Source organism: Rhinoderma darwinii, chromosome 1 (assembly GCF_050947455.1).
Source record: "Rhinoderma darwinii isolate aRhiDar2 chromosome 1, aRhiDar2.hap1, whole genome shotgun sequence".
Taxonomy (NCBI): Eukaryota; Metazoa; Chordata; class Amphibia; order Anura; family Rhinodermatidae; genus Rhinoderma; species Rhinoderma darwinii.
Genome location: NC_134687.1, coordinates 405,348,178 through 405,370,576, shown reverse-complemented (window position 1 = coordinate 405,370,576; position 22,399 = coordinate 405,348,178). Strand labels below are relative to the sequence as shown.

The following is a 22,399-nucleotide window of genomic DNA, read 5'->3' as shown; positions in this document are numbered from 1 at the left end:
TTTAAAAATTAAAGTAAGAAAACAAAATAATATTAAATAAAAAAAATACAAACACCTTTTTTTACAATAAACATTAAAATAAGTCTCAATACATAAAACATCCACACATATTGGGTATTGGCGCGGCCGTAATAACCTTCATAACTATTTTTTTGCATCATTTATGATGTGTACGCTGTAAAAAAATGAAATAAAAACGGCTTTTTCACTTATTGTGGGGCACGAGGTGTGATGAATTAAACCTCCATGTGCCTCACATTAATAGTAATTAACCCCATCATGTACCTCACACATTAACCCGTTATGAGAAACATGATGGGATTAATTACTATTAATGTGAGGCACATTCAAAATTCATCACACCTCACGCCTCACATCAGAAAACGGAAGAACTTTTTTCTTTTTATTGTTGGCAAAGTATCGAAATCGCAATACTAAACAAAGTATCAGTATCAAAGTCCAAATTCTGGTATCGTGACATCCCTACTATCTACAGAAATGGGCTATATGTGGAGCACTATCTATAGGGGGAGCCATTTGTAGGGCACTATCTACAGGTGTGGGCTATATGTGGGACACTATATACAGGGGTGGGTTACCTGTGGGGAACTATCTACATGGGGGCTATATGTAGGGCATTGTCTACAGGGGTGGGCTATATGTGCGGCACTATTTACAGAGGTGGGCTATATGTGCGGCACTATTTACAGAGGTGGGCTATATGTGGAGCACTATCTATAGGGGAAGCTATATGTAGGGCAGCACTGTGGCTCAGTTTTTTAGCACTATTGCCTTGCAGCTCAGGAGTCCATATGTGGGCACTATCTACAGAGGGCTGTATGTGGGGCACTATCTACAGGGGCTTCCCTTTTCTTGGGGCTTCTATGTAGAGGCTCTACAGAGGCTCTATGGGGGTCACTATCCACAGGGGCTATGGGGCACTATCTACAGGGGGCACGGTGTGTGTGTGGGACACAGTGTATGGTACTATTATAATCAGGGACACAATGTATGGCGCTATTATAATTAGAGGTGCTGTGTATGGTACGATTATAATCAGGTACACAGTGTATGGCGCTATTACAGTTAAAGGTGCAGTGTAAGGCGCTTTATTACATTTAGAGGTGTTGATTATTTTTTACTTCGTTTATAGGTGCAGAAATGTTTTAAAAGTGAGAAGTGAATACATCTGAGCCGAAAACTGCAGAAAAGGACGTGGCCGGAAAAATCCATCATAGAGTTCTGGACAGGAGGGAGAAGAAAAGTACTAGAATCTGAGACGTCACCTGTGAGTCTTTAAATGTAAAAGTTTATTCTGCCTCTAATCAGCACTGTAGTCGCTGTATGATCTGCAGCGAGATGATGGGTGGTATGATTTTTTTTTGTGAAACAGCCTCTCCCAGCATATCCTTACTATTGTTTGGGCCATGCTGGGAGCTGTAGTTTTACGCGTACAAACCTATACGGCAGGGGTTGCACTAAATTGAACTGTATTTGTGCTGGTGTTGTATATATGTACTGAGCTTGGTTCTGGGGCTGTATATATGTACTGAGCTTGGTTCTGATGCTGTATATATGTATGAGCTTTGTTCTGGTGCTGTATATATGTACTGAGCTTTGTTCTGGCTCAGTATATATGTACTGAGCTTTGTTCTGGCTCTGTATATATGTACTGAGCTTTGTTCTGGCTCTGTATATATGTACTGAGCTTTGTTCTGGGTATGTATATATGTACTGAGCTTTGTTCTGGTGCTGTATTTATGTACTGAGCTTGTTTCTGGGGATGTATACATGTACGGAGTTTGGTTCTGGTGCTGTATGTACTGAGCTTGGTTCTGGGGCTGTATTTATGTACTGATCTTTCTTCTGGTATTGTACATTGTAACGTCTATGGCCGCGGACCATCGTTCTGACTTACCCTCTGACGGCCGCGGCCATTGACGTGTGAGTTCTCGGCGGCATCTCCCTCCTGAGAGACGCCGGCACTCACTTCCTGGTTCAGAGACTGGCGCGCGCGCATGCACGGCCTTAAAGGTCCAGTACGCGTCCAGTTGCAGTGAATCTGCAATTAGCCCAGAATTACCCGTTCTTGCTGCCTGTACCCTGTATCCTGTGCTACCTTGCCTTTGTGCGGTCTAGAGTTGAAGGGGTGTTTGTCTAACGCTGCATCTACTGTCACACCCGCCGGGTGTCGGTCTGCTGCCGGAGCCTCATCTTAAGCCTGAATCACCGCTACTGTCTACATTGCCACAGGTATCCTTTCTGGACTATAGACATTGCATTGTACTTGGTTGGCCAGCTGCCTTCCCTCTACGCGGTACGGCCCAGTGGGTCCACACACCGCATCGTGACATATATATGTACTGAGCTTGGTTCTGGGGATGTATATATGTACTGAGCTTGGTTCTGGGGGTGTATTTATGTAATGAGCTTGTTTGTGGTACTGTATGTAATGACTGGGTAGGGAGACAGACAGGTGAGCCCTAATCTACCCGCCACTCAGTCCCTGCCTACTTGCAACGGCCCGCCCTAGGCGATGGGGTACAACTGGGCGACGGTCCCTACGCTCAATAAGTGCACGACAGCAAACAGACAAGGGTACACAGAAGCAAAGGAAAAGGGGCAGTTGCCCACGGCAACACCGTGAGCAACAAGAGTGGTGAACGAGCCAAGTCAAACCAGGAGTGTACGAGGTACCAAACGCAGAGCAGGAGAGTAGTGAACAAGCCGAGTCAAACCAGGAGTGTACGAGGTACCAAACGCAGAGCAGGAGAGTAGTGAACAAGCCGAGTCAAACCAGGAGTGTACGAGGTACCAAACGCAGAGCAGGAGAGTAGTCAGTAAGCCAGGGTCAATATGAAGCAGGGTCAAATGGTTCAAGAAGCTGCAGTAGGGCCAGGAAACAAAACGAGAAGAATCACAATCAAGGAGGAACAGGAAAGGCAGGTATAAATAGACAGAGGGCGGGAGCTAGCTCCGTCTGGCCAGGCTGTGATAGGCTCTCCCACTCCTAAGCCTCCCATCCTGAGTGGTGGAAGATGGAGTCAGTCTCACAGACATAGAAGCAGGTGCAGACTGATTACCTATGGGCGTGGATACAGAAGCTGTGCCTGGCAGATCCTTAACAGCTAGTACATTCCCTTATCTCTCGCCTAGACTACTGCAACATCCTATTCTGCGGCCTCCCATCTAACATTTGCACTACTCCAATGCATCCTTAACTCTGCTGCCAGGTTAATCGACCTATCACCTTGTTTCAACTCTGCCTCTGCCAATCCCTTCGCTGGCTACCCATTGCCTAGTGAATTCAGTTCAAAATGTTAACAATGACATACAAGACTGTTCACAAGCTGTCACTTCCCTACATCTCTGCCCTAATATACCGATACTTCCCCACACATAACCTCCGGTCCTCACAAGACCTCCTTCTCTACTCTACTCTTATCTTATCCTCACATCATCGTAATTTCTCCCATGGATTCCCCATACTCTGGAACTCTCTCCCCCTACACACTAGACTCTTCCCCCACCATCCAAACCTTCAAATGCAACCTTAAAACCCACCTCTTTAGAAAAGCTTACAACCTGCAATAACCCTGCTGTCACTACACTACCCTACTTGCACGGCCCATCCTAGGCGACGGCGTACAACTGGGCGACGGTCCCTATGCTCAATATGTGCACGACAGACAAATAGACAAGTGTACACAGAAGCTAAGGGAAATGGGGCAGTTTCCCACGGAAACACCGTGAGCAACAAGAGTAGTGAACAAGCCGAGTCAAACCAGGAGTGTACGAGGTACCAAACGCAGAGCAGGAGAGTAGTTAGTAAAGCCAGGGTCAATATGAAGCAGAGGTCAATAGTACAAGCAGCAGCAGCAGAGCCAGGAAACAGGCAGAATCACAGGCAAAGGAGGAGCAGGAAATGAAGGTATAAATAGACAGAGGGCGGGAGCTAGCTCCGTCTGGCCAGGCTGTGATAGGCTCTCCCACTTCTCAGCCTCCCAGCCCGAGTGGTAGATGATCGAGTCACTCTATCAGACTTAGGAGCAGGGGCAGACTGATTAACCACGGGCGTCGACACAGAAGCTGTGTCGGGCAGATCCTTTACAGTACCCCCCCTTTTATGAGGGGCCACTGGACCCTTTCTAGGTGGACCTGGCTTATTGGGGAACCGAAGATGGAACCTCCTGAGCAATACCCCAGCGTGAACATCCCGGGCGGGTACCCAAGTCCTCTCCTCAGGCCCGTATCCTCTCCAATGGACCAGGTACTGGAGGGAGCCTTGGACCATCCTGCTGTCCACAATCTTGGCCACCTCGAATTCTACCCCTTCAGGGGTGAGAACAGGGACCGGAGGTTTCCTCGAGGTAGCCAAGGACGGGGAGCAGCGTTTCAGGAGGGAGGCATGAAACACGTCGTGTATTCGAAAAGACGGGGGTAACTCCAGTCGGAAGGAGACAGGGTTAAGGACCTCAATGACCTTGTATGGCACTATATACCGGGGAGCAAATTTTTGGGACGGGACTTTAAGGCGCAAATTTTTTGAAGACAGCCACACCAGATCCCCGACCACAAACAAGGGGTTAGCAGAACGTCTTCTATCTGCCTGAGTCTTTTATATGCTCTGGGACGCTTCTAGGTGCTTCTGAACCTGGGCCCAGACTGTGCACAGTTCCTGATGAACGACATCTACCTCGGGATTGTTGGAACCACCAGGTGAAACGGAGGAGAACCGTGGATTAAACCAAAAATTACAGAAAAAGGGGGAGACCCCTGACGAGTTACTGACCCTGTTATTAAGGGAAAATTCGGCGAAGGAAATGAAGGAGACCCAATCATATTGACAGTCAGAGATAAAACACCTTAAATATTGTTCTAGAGACTGATTAGTCCTCTCAGTTTGGCCATTAGTTTCAGGATGGAAGGCCGAGGAGAAGGACAGATCAATCTCCAACTTTTTAAAGAAAGCTCTCCAAAACAATTAAACAAATTGTACCCCTCTGTCAGAAATGATATGGACAGGAACCCCATGGAGACGCAGGATGTGTTTGACAAACAAGGTAGCTAACGTCTTTGCATTGGGTAGTTTCTTGAGGGGCACAAAGTGGCACATCTTACTGAAGCGGTCTACTACAACCCACACCACCGACTTGCCTTGAGATGGAGGCAGATCGGTGATAAAATCCATGGAGATATGGGTCCAAGGTCTCTGGGGAATGGGCAAAGAACATAGTAAGCCCGTTGGTCGGGACCTGGGAGTCTTGGACCTAGCACAAATTTCACAAGCGGCGACGTAGGCCTTAACGTCTTTAGGCAACCCAGGCCAATAGATTCTGGCAATGAGGTGCTTGGTACCCAGGATGCCTGGATGACCAGATAGTGCAGAGTCATGATTTTCCCTGAGTACCCTTAGCCGGAATTGCAGGGGAACAAACAGCTTGTTCTCAGGAAGGTTCCCGGGAGCTGAACCTTGATCAGCCGCAATTTCGGAGACTAAGTCAGAATCAACAGAGGAAATTATTATACCTGGGGGCAAAACACAAGCAGGATCTTCCTCCGAAGGAGGGTTGGCCATGAAACTACGCGACAGTGCATCAGCTTTAATATTTTTAGACCCAGCCCTATAGGTTACCAAAAAGTTGAATCTAGTAAAAAACAACGCCCATCGAGCTTTTCTTGGGTTTAGCCTCCGGGCAGATTCTAGGAAAACCGGATTCTTGTGGTCGGTAAGGACAGTTACCTGGTGCCTAGCTCCCTCCAAGTGGCGCCACTCTTCAAATGCCGATTTAATGGCTAAGAGTTCGCGGTTGCCAATGTCATAGTTACTCTCAGTGGGCGAGAACTTCCTGGAGAAGTAGGCACAGGGACGGAGATGGGTGAGGGACCTGGTACCCTGGGACAAGACAGCACCCACTCCCACCTCGGAGGCGTCAACCTCCACGATGAATGGCTCCATTTGCTTAGGCTGAATCAGCACTGGGGCCGAGATAAAGCACTTCTTAAGGACCCCAAAAGCCTGGACCGCCACTGGAGGCCAGTGGAGGAGATCAGCACCTTTGCGAGTAAGATCCGTAAGAGGCTTAGCGATGACCGAGAAGTTAGCAATAAATCTCCTGTAATAATTAGCAAACCCCAGGAAGCACTGTAACGCCTTCAGGGAGGCAGGTTGGACCCATTCAGCCACAGCCTGAACCTTGGTAGGGTCCATGCGGAATTCATGAGGAGTGAGCCCGAGTGGTAGATGATCGAGTCACTCTATCAGACTTAGGAGCAGGGGCAGACTGATTAACCAGGGGCGTCGATACAGAAGCTGTGTCTGGCAGATGCTTTACACTGTATATATGAACTGTGCTCGGTTCTGGTGTTGTATTTATGTACTGAGCTCTGTTCTGGTGCTGTATATACAGTGAAGGAAATAAGTATTTGATCCCTTGCTTATTTTGTAAGTTTGCTCACTGTCAAAGACATGAACAGTCTAGAATTTCTAGGATAGGTTAATTTTACCAGTGAGAGATAGATTATATTTAAAAAAAAACAGAAAATCACATTGTCAAAATTATATATATTTATTTGCATTGTGCACAGAGAAATAAGTATTTGATCCCCTACCAACCATTAAGAGTTCAGCCTCCTCCAGACCAGTTACACGCTCCAAATCAACTTGGTGCCTGCATTAAAGACAGCTGTCTTAAATGGTCACCTGTATAAAAGACTCCTGTCCACAGACTCAATTAATCAGTCTGACTCTAACCTCTACAACATGGGCAAGACCAAAGAGCTTTCTAAGGATGTCAGGGACAAGATCATAGACCTGCACAAGGCTGGAATGGGCTACAAAACCATAAGACAGACGCTGGGTGAGAAGGAGACAACTGTTGGTGCAATAGTAAGAAAATGGAAGACATACAAAATGACTGTCAATCGACATCGATCTGGGGCTCCATGCAAAATCTCACCTCGTGGGGTATCCTTGATCCTGAGTAAGGTGAGAGCTCAGCCGAAAACTACACGGGGGGAACTTGTTAATGATCTCAAGGCAGCTGGGACCACAGTCACCAAGAAAACCATTGGTAACACATTACGCCGTAATGGATTAAAATCCTGCAGTGCCCGCAAGGTCCCCCTGCTCAAGAAGGCACATGTACAGGCCCGTCTGAAGTTTGCAAATGAACATCTGGATGATTCTGAGAGTGATTGGGAGAAGGTGCTCTGGTCAGATGAGACTAAAATTTAGCTCTTTGGCATTAACTCAACTCGCCGTGTTTGGAGGAAGATAAATGCTGCCTATGACCCAAAAGAACACCGTCCCCACTGTCAAGCATGGAGGTGGAAACATTATGTTTTGGGGGTGTTTCTCTGCTAAGGGCACAGGACTACTTCACCGTATCAATGGGAGAATGGATGGAGCCATGTACCGTCAAATCCTGAGTGACAACCTCCTTCCCTCCACCAGGACATTAAAAATGGCTCGTGGCTGGGTCTTCCAGCACGACAATGACCCGAAACATACAGCCAAGGCAACAAAGGAGTGGCTAAAAAAGAAGCACATTAAGGTCATGGAGTGGCCTAGCCAGTCTCCAGACCTTAATCCCATCGAAAACTTTTGGAGGGAGCTGAAGATCCGAGTTGCCAAGCAACAGCCTCGAAATCTTAATGATTTACAGATGATCTGCAAAGAGGAGTGGGCCAAAATTCCATCTAACATGTGTGCAAACCTCATCATCAACTACAAAAAATGTCTGACTGCTGTGCTTGCCAACAAGGGTTTTGACACCAAGTATTAAGTCTTGTTTGCCAAAGGGATCAAATACTTATTTCTCTGTGCACAATGCAAATAAATATATATCATTTTGACAATGTGATTTTCTTCTTTTTTTTTTAATATAATCTATCTCTCACTGGTAAAATTAACCTATCCTAAAAATTCTAGACTGTTCATGTCTTTGACAGTGGGCAAACTTACAAAATCAGCAAGGGATCAAATACTTATTTCCTTCACTGTATGTACTGAGCTCGGTTCCGGGGATGTATATATATGTATTGAGCTTGATTCTGGAGCTGTAATTATATAGAATATATTTATAATAACAAAATTACAGGGCAGATGGAATTGTTCTCAATTCATTGTATATTTCATGGGAACCTGTCTGGTAGTTTTAACCACAACCATGCCGTAATACATGACCTGACAATATTTCTAAATGTATGTTTTTTTTCAGATGCAGAAAAAGCTTTCAAATCCACTTTTAAATCGGCGCACACTATATGCTAATTACTCATTAAAGGGTCATGGGGTGGTGCTGCTATCCTGAAGAGTCACATAGTCCTCCCTCCAAACCCACCTTTCCAAGATTGATTGACATCCCCCTGGCTGATACAACTTTCTCGGATGCACCATTGCCTTGTGGCACTATACACAAGGAGGGGCTGTGTGGCACTATACACAAGGGAGAGCTGTGTGGCACTATACACAAGGGAGAGCTGGGAGCCGTGTGGCACTATATACAAGGGGCTGTGTGGTACTACTAAGGGGGGCTGTGCGGATCTACTAAGGGGGGCTGTGTGCCACTATATACAGTGGGAGCTGTATAGCGCTATATACAAGGGGGGGGCTTTATGGCGATATCTACAGGGGGGCTGTATGGCACTATCTACAAGGGGAGGTGGGAGGTGCTATCTACAAGTGGGGTGTGACACTGTCTATAGGTGGGGCTGTATAGCACTGTCTATAGGGGGGGCTGTATGGCACATTCTACAGGGGGCACTATCTATAAGGGTGGCTGCTTGTAGCACCTGTGGTGGGCCCCAGTCAAGAGTTTGCTATGGGGCCCAGTCATTCCTAGTTACGCCCCTGCTGGGCAGAGTACATCAGAGGCATAGTCAGATGGTATAATAATTGGGTTAAAAAAAAAACCAGTAAAATAATCCATAGATGTGTGTTACGCTGTGACACAATCCTTTCTGCACAGGCCAGTGTCGCACTGATAAATGGTGTCCTCACTTATCCCCCTTTTGGTCCACACTCCGCACCTTTGCAGATTGGGTAATTTTGCTGGAAAGTGTTGTCCTGGTATAATACGGGCACACTCGCTTCCAGCACATATGTTTGGGTCCTCCCCTTCCTGGTTCCCTAATTTTAGGGCCTCTTGAAACAGAAGAAATGTTCCCCTCGGGCCTGCACAACTGCATATTTATTCTTTCCTGGCTTATTGTAGCCTTAACCAATTTTATTTTTTCATAGAGGTAGTGGTATGAGGGCTGTTTTTTTGCGAAACGAGCTGTAGTTATTGTTAATAGCATTTTGGGGGTACATGCGACTTTTTGATCACTTTCTATCCTATTTTGTTGGGAGGCAAGGTGACCAAAAAACTGCAATTCTGGCATAGTTTTTTAGTTGTTTTTTTTAATATAGCGTTCACCACGCGTTATAAATTACATGTTAACTTTATTCTGCGGGTTAGTACGATTCCGGCAATACCTAATTTATAGCAATATTTTATGTTTTACGCCAAGTTGTGAGAACCATAAACGTTTTAATTTTTTCGTCGACGGAGCTGTATGAGTGCTTGTTTTTAGTGAGACGAGCTATAGTTTATATAGGTACCATTTTTGGATACATGCAACTTTTTAATCACGTTTTATTCCAATATTTTTAGGGCAAAGTGAAAAAAAAACCAGAAATTCTGGTATATTTTTACGCCGTTTACCGCGTGGAATAAATAACCTAATATTTTTCTACTTTAGGCAGTTACAGGCCCGGCGATACGAAATATGTATGGTTTATTTATTTTTTTCAATATAAAGGACTTGATAAGAGAAAAAGGGAGATTGTGTTTTATTTTATTACTTGAAACTTGCAGCTGAAATCCACTGCTGATAACGCCGGCTCAGCTCCTGAGCCGGCGCCATCTTGCCGTCGGCTACGGAAGCCTTTCAGGCTCCGCCTCCGGGCGGGCGTGGAAAACTTCCGTGCTAGGCAGACCGGGAGGCCAGCATTAGCCCTCCGGTAGCCATTGCAGCCACCGGAACCCCTGCCATTTCATTGCTGGGGTTCCGATGAGCTGAAAACAACTTATATGCAGCTATCGCGTTTACTCGCTGCATTTAAGGGGTTAATGGCGGGGATCTAAGCTAATTTCGATACCAAATTTGTATAGTTTTTGCATGTTTTACTACTTTTACACAGTAAAAACGCTTTTTTTTCAAAATTATTTGTTTTTGTATCTCCATATTTGAAGAGCCGTAACGGTTTTATTTTTTCGCCAATGCGGTTGTATGAGGGCTTTTTTTTTGCGGGAAGACTTGTAGTTTTTATTGGTACCATTTTGGAGTAGATGCGACTTTTTGATCAGTTTTTATCAAATTTTTTTTAAGTCAGGATTCACAGAAAACAGCAATTTTTCCATAGTTTTTTATTACATTTTTTACGGTGTTCACCGTGCGGATTAAATAATGTAATAGATTTATAGTCGGGGTTGTTACGGACGCGGCAATACCAAATATGTGTAACTTTTTTACTTTATTTTGTTTTTTTAATAGTAAAGCATTTTGTAAGGGGAAGAGCTGGGTTTTTCTTTTTTTTTTAAATTAACTTTATTAAACTTTTTTTTTTACTTTTTCACTAGTCCCACTAGGGGACTTTAATATGCGATTCTCCGATCGCTATTATAATACACTGCAATACTTTTGTATTGCAGTGTATAATCTGCCTGTCCGTTTAAAACGGACAGGCATCTGCTAGGTCATGCCTCCGGCATGATCTAGCAGGCATTAGCTCCAGGCAGACCTGGTGGCCTTTATTGGGCCCCCGGCTGCCATTGGAGACACAGACACTCGGCGATCTTATCACCGGGTGTCAGTGGGATGAGAGGGAGCTCCCTCCCTCTCTCCAAAACCACTCAGATGCGGTGCACGCTATTGTGCACCGCATCTGAGGGGTTAAACGGGTGAGATCGATACTTATATCGATCTCACACGGCAGAGCAGGGACGCCCCCAGCCCTCAGCTACCTCTGGCAGATGAGAGCAGGGAGATTTGACGCTCCCTGCTCTGTTTACTTTATCCTGATGCAGTGCCGTAAAAAGGCATATGCATCAGAATAAAGACCGTTAGTGGCCGCCGTGAAAAGGCATATTGGCGGTCACTAACGGGTTAAAGGAGAACTCAAAGCAGTAAAGGGCCTGAGGGGGCAGTCTCTGTTGTGTTGTTTAAATCTCCTTTGTCGTGCACTTCACCCTCAGGCCCTACACTAACTTAGCTTAACCCCTTAATGAACGGGCCTGTTTGTACCTTAATGACCAAGCCAGATTTGTCAAATCTGGTATGTCTGACTTTATCAGAGAGTAACTCTGTGAAAGTTTTGAATATCCAAGTAATTCTGACATTGTTTTTTCGTCACATGTTGTACTTTATTTTAGTGGTAAAAGTAGACTGATACAATTTGCGGAAATTAATTAAAAAATTGAAAAATTGAAGAAATTTTGTAAAAATTTATATAAAATCCTATTTTTAACTGCAATATGTCACATATGTACACACATACTGTACAATTTTTTTAATTCAATATATATTTCCATCTCTTTACTCTATTTTGGCAGCACTTTTGAAAAAATAAAATAAATTTTCAGCAATTTAGAGGACTTACAAATTGAATAATAATTTTATAAATTTTGAAGTACAGTGCAGGTGAAATAAAAAATAATTTCACTTTTTTTCATAAAAGTATCAGTTTGAAGACCGATTTCTTTGTAAAGTGATCATGAGAATGAAGAAACACACCACAAAATCTATCACCCTGTTTCTCCTGTTTTCAAAAATACCCATATTGTGGCCCTAATGCGCTGCCTGGACACACGGCAGGGCAGAGCTGCCAGAACGATAGAAACTCCCCATAAACTAACCCATTTAGAAAACTAGACCCCATAACGTAATTATTTAGGTGTATAGTAAGTATTTTGACCCCACAGTTTTTTGCTAAATTTAATGCATAGCAGGTGAAAAAAATAATAATTTCACTTTTTTCATAAAAGTATTAGTTTGAAGACCGATTTCTTTGTAAAGCGAACATGAAAATGAAGAAACACAGCCCAAAATCTATCACCCTCTTTCTCCTGTTTTCAAAAATACCCACCTTGTGGCCCTAATGCGATGTTTGGACACACGGCAGGGCCCCAAAGGAAGGGAGCACCCGGAGGCTTTCAGGACTCATATTTTGCTTGAAAATGTTTTAGGCCCCACTGTACATTTGGAGAAGCTTTGAGCTGCCAGAATGATAGAAACTCCCCATAAACGACCCCATTTCGAAAACTAGACCCCTTAAGGTATTTATCTAGGGGTAAAGTTAGCATTTTGACCACACAAGTTTTTTGCTAAATATATTGGAATTAGTCAGTAAAAATTGAAATGTACTTTTTTTCTGAAACATAGACATTTTTAATATTTACAAGGAATAACGAAGAAAATGCACCTCAACATTTGTAAAGCAATGTCTCCCGATTACGACAATACCCCATATGTGGTAATAAACTGCCGTTTGGACCCACAGCAGGGTTCAGAAGGGAAGGAGCGCCATTTGTATTTCAGATTTTGCTGGAATGGTTTTCGGTGCCATGTCGCATTTGCAATGCACTGGAGGGAACAAAACAGTGGAAACCCACCAAAAGTGACCCCATTTTGGAAAAACCTTCAAGGAACTTTTCTAGGGGTATAGTGAGCATTTAGACCCCACGGATCTTTTGCAGAGTTTATTAGAATTAAGGCGCGAAAATTAATATCAAAATTTTGTCCACTAAAATGTTGCATTTTCTCATTTTCACAAGGGATAAAGGAGGAAAAAAACAACCATTTTTTATAAAACAATTTCTCCCGAGTATGGAAATACCCCACATGTGGTCATATGTTTTTTCATTAGAAATTAATTAACCCTTTCAGGACTGATCCATTTTTTGCTTTCTTATTTTAGATTTTCACTCCCAGCTTTCCAAGAGCCATAACTTTTTTATTTTTCCATCAATAGAGTGGTGTGAGGGCTTATTTCTTGCGGGAGGAGCTGCAGTTTTTATTGGTACCCTTTTTTGGTACATAAAAAGTGATTAAAAAGTTGTATTACATTTTTGTTTTAGAGCTAAGGTGACAAAAAAAAAACAGCGATTTTGGCGGTTTCAATTATTTCATTTTTTTAAGGTGTTCACTGTGCAAATTAAATAATGGTATATTGTAATAGTTCTGACTTTTACGGACGTAGCAATACCAATTTTGTTCATTTTTTTTTACATTACTTTAGAAGAAAAATGGGAAAAGGTGTTTTGTTTTTTTTTTTAACTTTAAAAAAAAAAATTCTCACTACTAATAACTATAATTCTGCTACACATGTTATTAATCAATCCCCTTAGGGGACTTGATCCAGCGATCATTGGATCACTGGTACAATACACTGCAATACTAATGTATTGCAGTATATTGTTATTCTTACAGGCTTCTGTAACAGAGCGATCGCTGTACCTGTCCGTTAGTCCCGGGTGTCAGCTGTAATACACAGCTGACACCCGCAGCGTATGGAGCGGGCACAGCACGTGAGCCGGCTCCATACATCAACCCCCGCACCATGACATCATGACATCATAGTGCGCAAAGGGGTTAGTGCACAGCGGATGGTTCAAAGTGAAAATTGCAATTTTCCACTGATATGCCATTTTAGTGCATAATATGTTGTGCCCAGTTTGTGCCACAGAAGACAAATGCCTCATAAAACGTTAAGCGGGTTCTCTCGGGTATGGCGATGCCATATGTGTGAGCGCAAACTGCTGCTTGGGCACGCTGCAGGGCTCAGAAGGGAGGGAGCGCCATGTTGCTTTTGGAGCGCGGATTTTGCTTGGTAATATTTCTGTTTGGGGTTTTACTGGTGTTTCAGTTTATAATGTGGGGGTATGTGTAATCTGTGCGGAGTACATCAGGGCATAATAAGAGGGTACAATAATGGGCTAAATAAATAATAATTCATAGATGTGTGGCTGGTGTCGCACTGATAAATGGTGCCCAATCTTATCCGCTTTTGGAACACTCTGCACATTTTGCATCGCCGTATTCTGAGAGCCAGAACTTTTTTATTTTTTCACCACCGGAGCCGTGTGAGGGCTTATTTGTTGTGGGACAATCTGTAGTTTTCATTGGTACCATTTTGGGGTACATGCGATTTTTTTTTATCACTTTATTAAAATTTTTTGCAATCCTGACCAAAAAACAGGAATTCTGACACCCTTTTTTAGGTTTTCTTTTTGCGGCGCTCACCGTACTCTATAAATGACATTTTTACTTTATTCTGCGGGTTGGTACGATAACGGCGATACCATATGTAGATAGGTTTGATCCTTTTTTTTAGCGTTTGCACAATAAAATCACTTATTTATAAAAAAAATAATTTTATGTGTCACCATATTCTGAGAGCCATAATTTTTTTATTTTTTAGTCAAAAAAGCTGTGTAAGGGCTTTTTTTTTGCGGGACGGATTGAAGTTTTTATTGGTACTATTTTCTATTTTTGGGTACATGCGACTTTTTGATCACTTTTTATTCTTTATTTAGGGAGCGGTGGTGACCAAAAAAAATTGCGATTCTGTCGTAGTTTTTTATGGATTTTTTTTGGGGTGTTCATCGTGCGGGAAAAATAACATTACAGTTTTATAGTTGGGGTCGTTACGAACGCGGTGATACCAAATGTGTACTTTTTTAACGTGTTCATTTTTTTCTATAATAAAAGTCTTATTATAGGGAAAAAAAAGCATTTTGTGTTTATATAACTTATAACTTTTATTTTTACACTATTAAAAAAAAAATTTATTACTTTTTTTACTTGTCCCACTAGGGGACATTTAGACTTGCAGCTTTGATCGCTGCTAGAGTACATTACACTACACTACACACGTAGTGTAATGTACTCTAACTGTCATTGTGACGTAACTGTCACTCTGACAGGAAGCCGAGGAGGACCGGCCGGAGGCTGTTTCTCCGAGGCTTCCGTACATGGAAACCCGGAGGTCATTGTCTGACCTCCGATTGCCACGACAAGCATCGGTAGCCCCCACGATCACTTCGTGGGGGCTGCCGATGTGCTTCAAACCACTTAAATGCGGCGACGGCAACCCGTCGCCGCACTTAAGGGGTTAATTGCCGCAAGCAGCGGCGATGGTCCGCTGACCGGCAAGACTGATGTGACAGCTGTCAGCGCAGGCCTGTCACTCTGTGTTTACCCAGAGTGACAGTTTGAAATACTGACGAAAATGACCGTCACGGGAACTAGCAGCCGACCATGACGTTCATTTTCGTCATCGGTCGTGAAAGGGTTAAAGAAACACTTGTGGCAAAACGTATACACTAAGTTGTGGAAAAATACGTGAAATAAACCTTGTGTGATGCATGTCTTGCAAAGAATATGTCCACAGCTAGTTATGTAAAAAGTTGTTTCCTGACGCACACGGCACACATTACAGTGGAACCAGTCCATATCTGAAAAAGAGAATTTTAGATTAATCAAACCATAAAACACTATAGAGGTTATGCATGTAAGGCCACTTTCACACGGCAGCATACTGGTCTGTATTTCGCATCAGTATTTGTAAGTCAAAGTCAGGAGTCCAAAACATGGGAGACGTACAAATGCTTCCTCTGTGTAAGTTCCACTTCTAGTTTTGGCCTCCAAAAGCTGGCTTCACGCACAGAGTTTTGCAGCATCTTTTCATGCGTTGTTCATGTTTTTTTTTCGTGTGGCCAAATGTTACATTAAAGTCTATAGTAAAATATAAAATTAACTACATACAACTGCATTTTGGTTTGTGGCTTTTTTAGGTAATTCTGTGGTCAGTGGCGTTTTGTCCCCCACGGGCTGCTCTATAGGACTTAAAAACGCATGTACAAAATGACACTAAGGCCAGGATCACACATAGTTTTGCTGCAGTTTTTGTCTGTTATTTTACCCAAAGCCAAAAGGGAATCCAGAAGGAAGGAAAGGTAGAAAGAACAGACTAAAGTATATTTTTTCTTTTGTGTCCACATCTGTGTTTGGCTCAAAAAACTGAGCCAAAAACTGCATGAAAACGGTGTGGGATCATGGCCTCAATGAAAAACGCCACCAAAAACGCCTTAACGTATGTTACATCTTAATAATACTTATTGATGCAGTTTAAATTGCCAGAAAAATGGTGTGTGTGAAAGAGGCCAAATACTGGTGCAAAAATACTGACTGAAATACTCTTGTGAAAGCAGCCAAAGGGCTTGTCCACACATAGCGGAATTGCTGCTTATTTGCCGTCCGGAATTGTGGATGGAAAATGCGCAGCAGAATACAGTAACTGCAAAGTGGGTGAGATTTAACAAATCTTATCCACACACCGCATAAAATTTCCCACCAGAAATTGACCGGCGGTGCGTATTTTTCATACCGCAGCATGTCAATTCCTGCTGCGGAAAGTGGACTGAATTGCTGCATTTTTCAGAGGAGATATCACCATCTCCCAGCATTGAGAAAAACGCAACAAAATCTGCACTATTTTCTGCAGGAAAAAAACACAGGAAATGGTGCGGTTTTTCTACAGCGGAAATACAGCTAGTTTATGCGGAATTGCTGGAGAAATTTTCTGCAGCAATTCCTTTACGTGTGGACAAGCTCTAACTCTGCCCATAATTCTGCAATGTATGCAGCGAGGTTAACATTTTCAATATACAGTAGGAAATCTATTCATAAAATATAAAAAGTTGTATAACTGTAGATTAAACACAGAGAAAATTCTTTTAGCAGTCTTCTAGAGGGGCATAGGTCACAGATATCTGGAAAGTGCCAGTGAAATCCCATTTGGCACACCCTGGACATCACAAAAATACAGGTGTCATTTTGTAAATGGAGAAAGCAAAGGGGCTATCACAATATATAAAAGCACATTGCAAGACCTCTACTGTTGCCTCCATTCACAAAAGCCGCCAGTAGGGAATTTGATTGACCTGCCCCTGCCGAGCTGTATAACACAAGGTAGGGGGAAAATGGATATTAGTGAATTATTGATACTACCATTTCCTAGCAGTGTGACATTCCCCTAATACCACATCTGATCAGACAAAACGTCGAATAATCTGCAAAATAATGAGAAATTGCTCAAGACCATTAGGAGATCCCTTAGAAACAATGTTATTTAGGTGACAACATATGTGCAGCACCTATTTATAAAGTAGGGATGTTCAGTTGTAATCATTTGGCGCATCCCAGCTTTGATCCATGTTCTCCTACTAGTGGCTAAAATATGCTTTTTGCAGCAGTGGTGACAACTAGCAACAACTGGTACATGTCTGAAATCCCCTTTGGGGTTCACTGGGTGGAAATTGGACAATCCTGGTGAGCTTTTTAGATTAACCCCTTAAGAACGCTGCCTGGTTTAGCCTTTAGCCACAGCCAGGATTAAATCATAAAGGAATGGGAAGTATAAAGTAAAACTTTTTTTTTTTATAGTCCCGGTGATAGAAAATGGGATTACAACCTCTTCTTTACCTCTAGTTTAGACTAAGTATCTTCATGCTGTTGCTTCAAGGCCTCTGGTTAAAATGTCTGCATCTGTGTTGCCCATGCGCAGTAGCAAAGTTCCCTCTCTGAAGACCATAGGGAGGAAGTTCAGTACTGGGCGCAGAGCCGTTTAAATACTTTGGTGGGCCCGTTGAAAGTTTCATGAGTGGGCAGCTTCCTAAACAGAATGGAGTGCTGAGGGTTAACATGGTCTTTGTTCCCAGTGATCAGGCGGCACTGAGAAATGTGAGTACAAGGACTGTGCCGTTTCCTCATGCGGTTTGCTGCTCTGCAATGCAACCCTTCTCCCTCACTCCCAGACTGGCCGAATACAAAACTCAGTCTCCCTGAACAAAATAGTGTTCAGTGGCGCTGCAGCGTGCCGAGTGCTGCTGAGCAGAACTACAGAAGGGAAAACAACCAGACTAACATAGAAGGGGAGAAAAAAGACAGACCACCAATGAAGCTAAAGCATGCAAGGGCTAACAGGGGACACAGACAGGGGAAGACACACAACACTGCTGCTCTCCCGTCTCTGGGTGTCCACCCCAAACCGCCCTTACACGTTTTCAACTACGTCTGCGTCCACAGGACAAATACACACTTGAAAATGGTGCCATCGTAAAGGAGTCCTGTGCCTGCGAGCCCGTTGCAGGTGCACCATTTGTCCTATGGATAAAGCGACCCTGATTAGGCATTCTGCAGTCATCTAAGAACTACGAGGGTATGTTCACACTGCCTATTTACGGACGTAATTCGGGCGTTTTTGCCCCGAATTACGTCCGAAAATAGCGCCTCAATAGCGCTGACAAACATCTGCCCATTGAAAGCAATGGGCAGACGTTTGTCTGTTCACACGCGGCGTAAAATTACGCGCCGCTGTCAAATGACGGCGCGTAAATAGACGCCCGCGTCAAAGAAGTGACCTGTCACTTCTTTGGCCGTAATTGGAGCCGTTATTCATTGACTCCAATGAATAGCAGCGCCAATTACGTCCGTAACTGACGCGGCGTTCAAGCGCCTGCACATGCCGGTACGGCTGAAATTACGGGGATGTTTTCAGGCTGAAACATCCCCGTAATTTCAGCCGTAACGGACGCCCTCGTGTGAACATACCCCTAGAGAGAACAGGAAGACCGTATTAAGACAAGTACTTAACCCCTTAAGGAAGTAGCCTTCTTTTGGCCTTAAGGCCCATTTTTCAAATCTGACATATTTCACTTTATGTGGTAATAACGTCGGAATGCTTAACCCCTTAAGGACGCAGCCTAGTTTTGGCCTTAAGGCTCAGAGCCCATTTTTCAAATCTGACATATTTCACTTTATGTGGTAATAACGTCGGAATGCTTAAAGATTGTTTTCTCGTGACACATTGGGCTTCATGTTCGTGGTAAAATTTGGTCGATATATTCAGTGTTTATTGGTGAAAAATTGCAAAATTTAGAGAAAATTTTGAAAAAATTGCATTTTTCAGAATTTAAATGCATCTGCTTGTAAAACAGACGGTTATACCACCCACAATAGTTACTAGTTCACATTTCCCATATGTCTACTTTAGATTGGCATCGTTTTTTGAACATTCTTTTATTTTTCTTGGACGTTACAAGGCTTAGAACATAAACAGCAATTTCTCATATTTTTAAGAAAATGTCAAAAGCCTTTTTTTAAGGTACCTCTTCAGTTCTGAAGTGGCTTTGAGGGGCCTATGTATTAGAAACCCTGATAAAACACCCCATTTTAAAAACTAGACCCCTCAAAGTATTCAAAACAGCATTTAGAAAGTTTTTTAACCCTTCAGGCATTTCACAGGAATTAAAGCAAAGTGGAGGTGAACTTTGCAAATTTCATTTTTCTTGCGGAATTTCAATTTTATTCATTTTTTTTCTGTAACAGAGAAGGTTTTACCAGAGAAACACTACTAAATATGTATTGTCCAGATTCTGAAGTTTTTAGAAATGTCCCACATGTGGCCCTACTGCGCTCGTGGACTAAAACACAAGCCCTAGAAGCAAAGAAGCTCCTAGTGCATTTTGAGTCCTCTTTTTTATTAGAATATATTTTAGGCAGCATGCCAGGTTTGAAGAGGTGTTGAGGTGCCAAAACAGTAGGAATCCCCCAATAGTGACCCCATTTTGGAAACTACACCCCTCAAGGAATTCATTTATGGTTGTTGTTACCATTTTGACAGCACAGTTTTTTCACAGCACGTATTTGAATTGGGCTGTGAAATGAAAAAAATGTCATTTTTTCCAATAAAATGTCATTTGTGATCAAAATTTCTTATTTTCACAGGGAACAAAATACCCCATTTGGTTGCCCAATTTGTCCTTAGTGTGGCAATACCCCATTTGTGGTGATAAACTGCCGTTTGGGCCCATGGGAGGGCTCAGAAGGAAAGGAGCGCTATATGTTTGTTGGAGTCCAGATTTTGCTGGATTGGTTTTCGGGTGCCATGTCGCATTTGCAGAGCCTCAGGGGTATCAAAGCAATGGAAACCCACCAAAAGTGACCCCATTTTGGAAACTACACCCCTCAAGGAATTCATTTATGGTTGTTGTTAGCATTTTGAGCACACAGTTTTTTCACAGCACCTATTTCAATTGGGCTGTGACATTAAAAAAATGACATTTTTTCCAATAAGATGTAATTTTTTATCAAAATTTCTTATTTTCACAGGGAACAAAATGCTCAATTTTGTTGCCCAATTTCTCCTGAGTGCAGCAATACCCCATTTGTGGCAATAAACTGCCGTTTGGGCCCCTGGGAGGCCTCAGAAGGGAAGGAGCGCTGTGTGTTCTTTGGAGTCCAGATTTTGCTGGATTGGTTTTCGGCTGCCATGTCGCATTTGCAGAGCCCCAGAGGTATCAAAGCAATGGAAACCCACCAGAAGTGACCCCATTTTGGAAACTACACCCCTCAAGGAATTAATTTATGGGTAATGTGACCATTTAGACCTCATAGTTTCTTCACTGAACTTATTTGAATTGGGCTGGGAATTTAAAAAAATATATATTTTTTCCAATAATATGTCATTTTAGCTCAAAAATTCTTATTTTCACAAGAAATAAAATACTCCATTTTGTTGCCCAATTTGTCCTGAGTGCGGCAATACCCCATTTGTGGTGATAAACTGCCGTTTGGGCCCATGGGAGGGCTCAGAAGGAAAGGAGCGCTGTGTGTTCTTTGGAGTCCAGATTTTGCTGGATTGGTTTTCGGGTGCCATGTCGCATTTGCAGAGCCCCAGAGCTATCAAAGCAATAGAAAACAATCACAAATGACCCCATTTTGAAAACTACACCCCTCAAGGAATTCATTTATGGGTGTTGTGACTATTTTGACCCCATAGTTTTTTCACAGAACTAATTTGAATTGGGCTGGGAATGAAAACAAAATTATTTTTCCCAAATAATATGTAGTTTGTGCTGAAAATTTCTTATTTTCACAAGAAACAAAATACCCCATTCTGTTGCGCACTTTGTTCTGAGGGCCGCAATACCCCATTTGTTGTGATAAACTGCCGTTTGGGCCCATGGGAGGGCTCAGAAGGAAAGGACCACCATTTGGCCTACTGGGGATTTTCTAGTGCGAAGTCATGTATGCAGAAGCACCTGAGGTACCAGTACAGTTGAAACCCGCAAGAAGTGACCCCGTTTTAAAAACTACACCCTTAAGGCATTCATCTAGAGGTGTAGTGAGCATTTTGACCGGAGACCTACACCCCATAAACTGTAATGTGGGTTCTCCCGGGTATGGCAATACCCTACATGTGGCTGTTATCAGCTGCCTGGGCACACAGCAGGGCTCAGAGGGGAAAGACGAGGGGGGATAAGCTGTGCGGAGGGCATCAGGGTAAGTAAAATTGGGGTAAATTATAAACCAAGGGATGTATGATAAATTTTAAAACACTCTTTCATACAGAGCTCTGGTTATTCGGGACACGTGTCACAATGATATATTGTGTCATCCCTTATCGCCCTCTTATAGCAGACTTTGCACCTCTTTTGACTTTTTCCCTTCTTGCCAGTTTGGGGAACTTCCCCTGGAAAGTGTTGCCGCCCTGGTACGATGCGTGTGGCCCCGCTTCCAGAAGTACTGGGTGCCCCCCCTTCTTGGTCCCTAAACATTAGGTTCTTGATAATCACCTCTTGAAATTCCAGGAAAGTTCCCGTCTGGCCTGCACATCGACGTAGCATGTACGCATTGTACAATGCCATCTGTATGATGTGCACGGCCAGCTTCTTATACCACACCGCATGGCGCTGTAGGGCTTCAGGGCTTGATCTTACAAGTCCACCCCTCCCATGTACCTATTGTAGTCCAGGATGCAGTCTGGTTTGGGGGTGGCCTTTCCTTCATATATCCTAAACCTGTAGGTATACCCTGATGCACTCTCGCAGCTTATACATCTTCACGCCATACCTTGCCCTCTTACCCGGCAGGTACTCGCGGAATTGAACCCTCCCTTTAAAATGTACCAGGGACTCATCTATAGAAATACACTTCTCGGGGTGTATGCTGGGGAAAACCGGGCACTGGAACGGTCTAATAGGGGTCTCCGTTTATACAAACGGTCAAAACTGGGGTCATCTCGGGGTGGGCACGGCTCATTATCAGTATAATGTAAGAAGCGAAGTATTGCCTCATTTATTTATTTTTTTAGGTTCCAGTTCAGTTCTGAAGTTGCTTTGAGGGGCCCATATATTAGAAACCCCTATGAAATACCCCATTTTAGAAACTAGACCCCTCAAAGTATTCACAACAGCATTTAGAAAGTTTATGAACCCTTTAGGTGTTTCACAGGAATTTAGAGCAAAGTAGAGGTGAAATTTACATTTATTTTTTTTGTCAGAAAATC

At 43.2% G+C, this 22,399-nt stretch overlaps 1 protein-coding gene across 11 annotated transcripts in view; it reads right to left on the bottom strand.

Moving 5' to 3' along the window:
* RNF212B (ring finger protein 212B) overlaps positions 1-22,399 on the bottom strand; it is a 416,496-nt gene that overhangs the window by 343,912 nt on the left and 50,185 nt on the right. For 10 of the 11 annotated variants that reach the window (XM_075828893.1, XM_075828895.1, XM_075828891.1 and 7 more), the window contains exon 2: positions 15,402-15,503. In XM_075828893.1, coding sequence (XP_075685008.1) covers positions 15,402-15,501 — 100 coding nt within the window. In that variant the 5' untranslated portion in view covers positions 15,502-15,503. Of the gene's footprint in view, positions 1-15,401; positions 15,504-22,399 lie in introns of those variants that run through there. The other variant, XM_075828901.1, reaches the window with a different exon arrangement.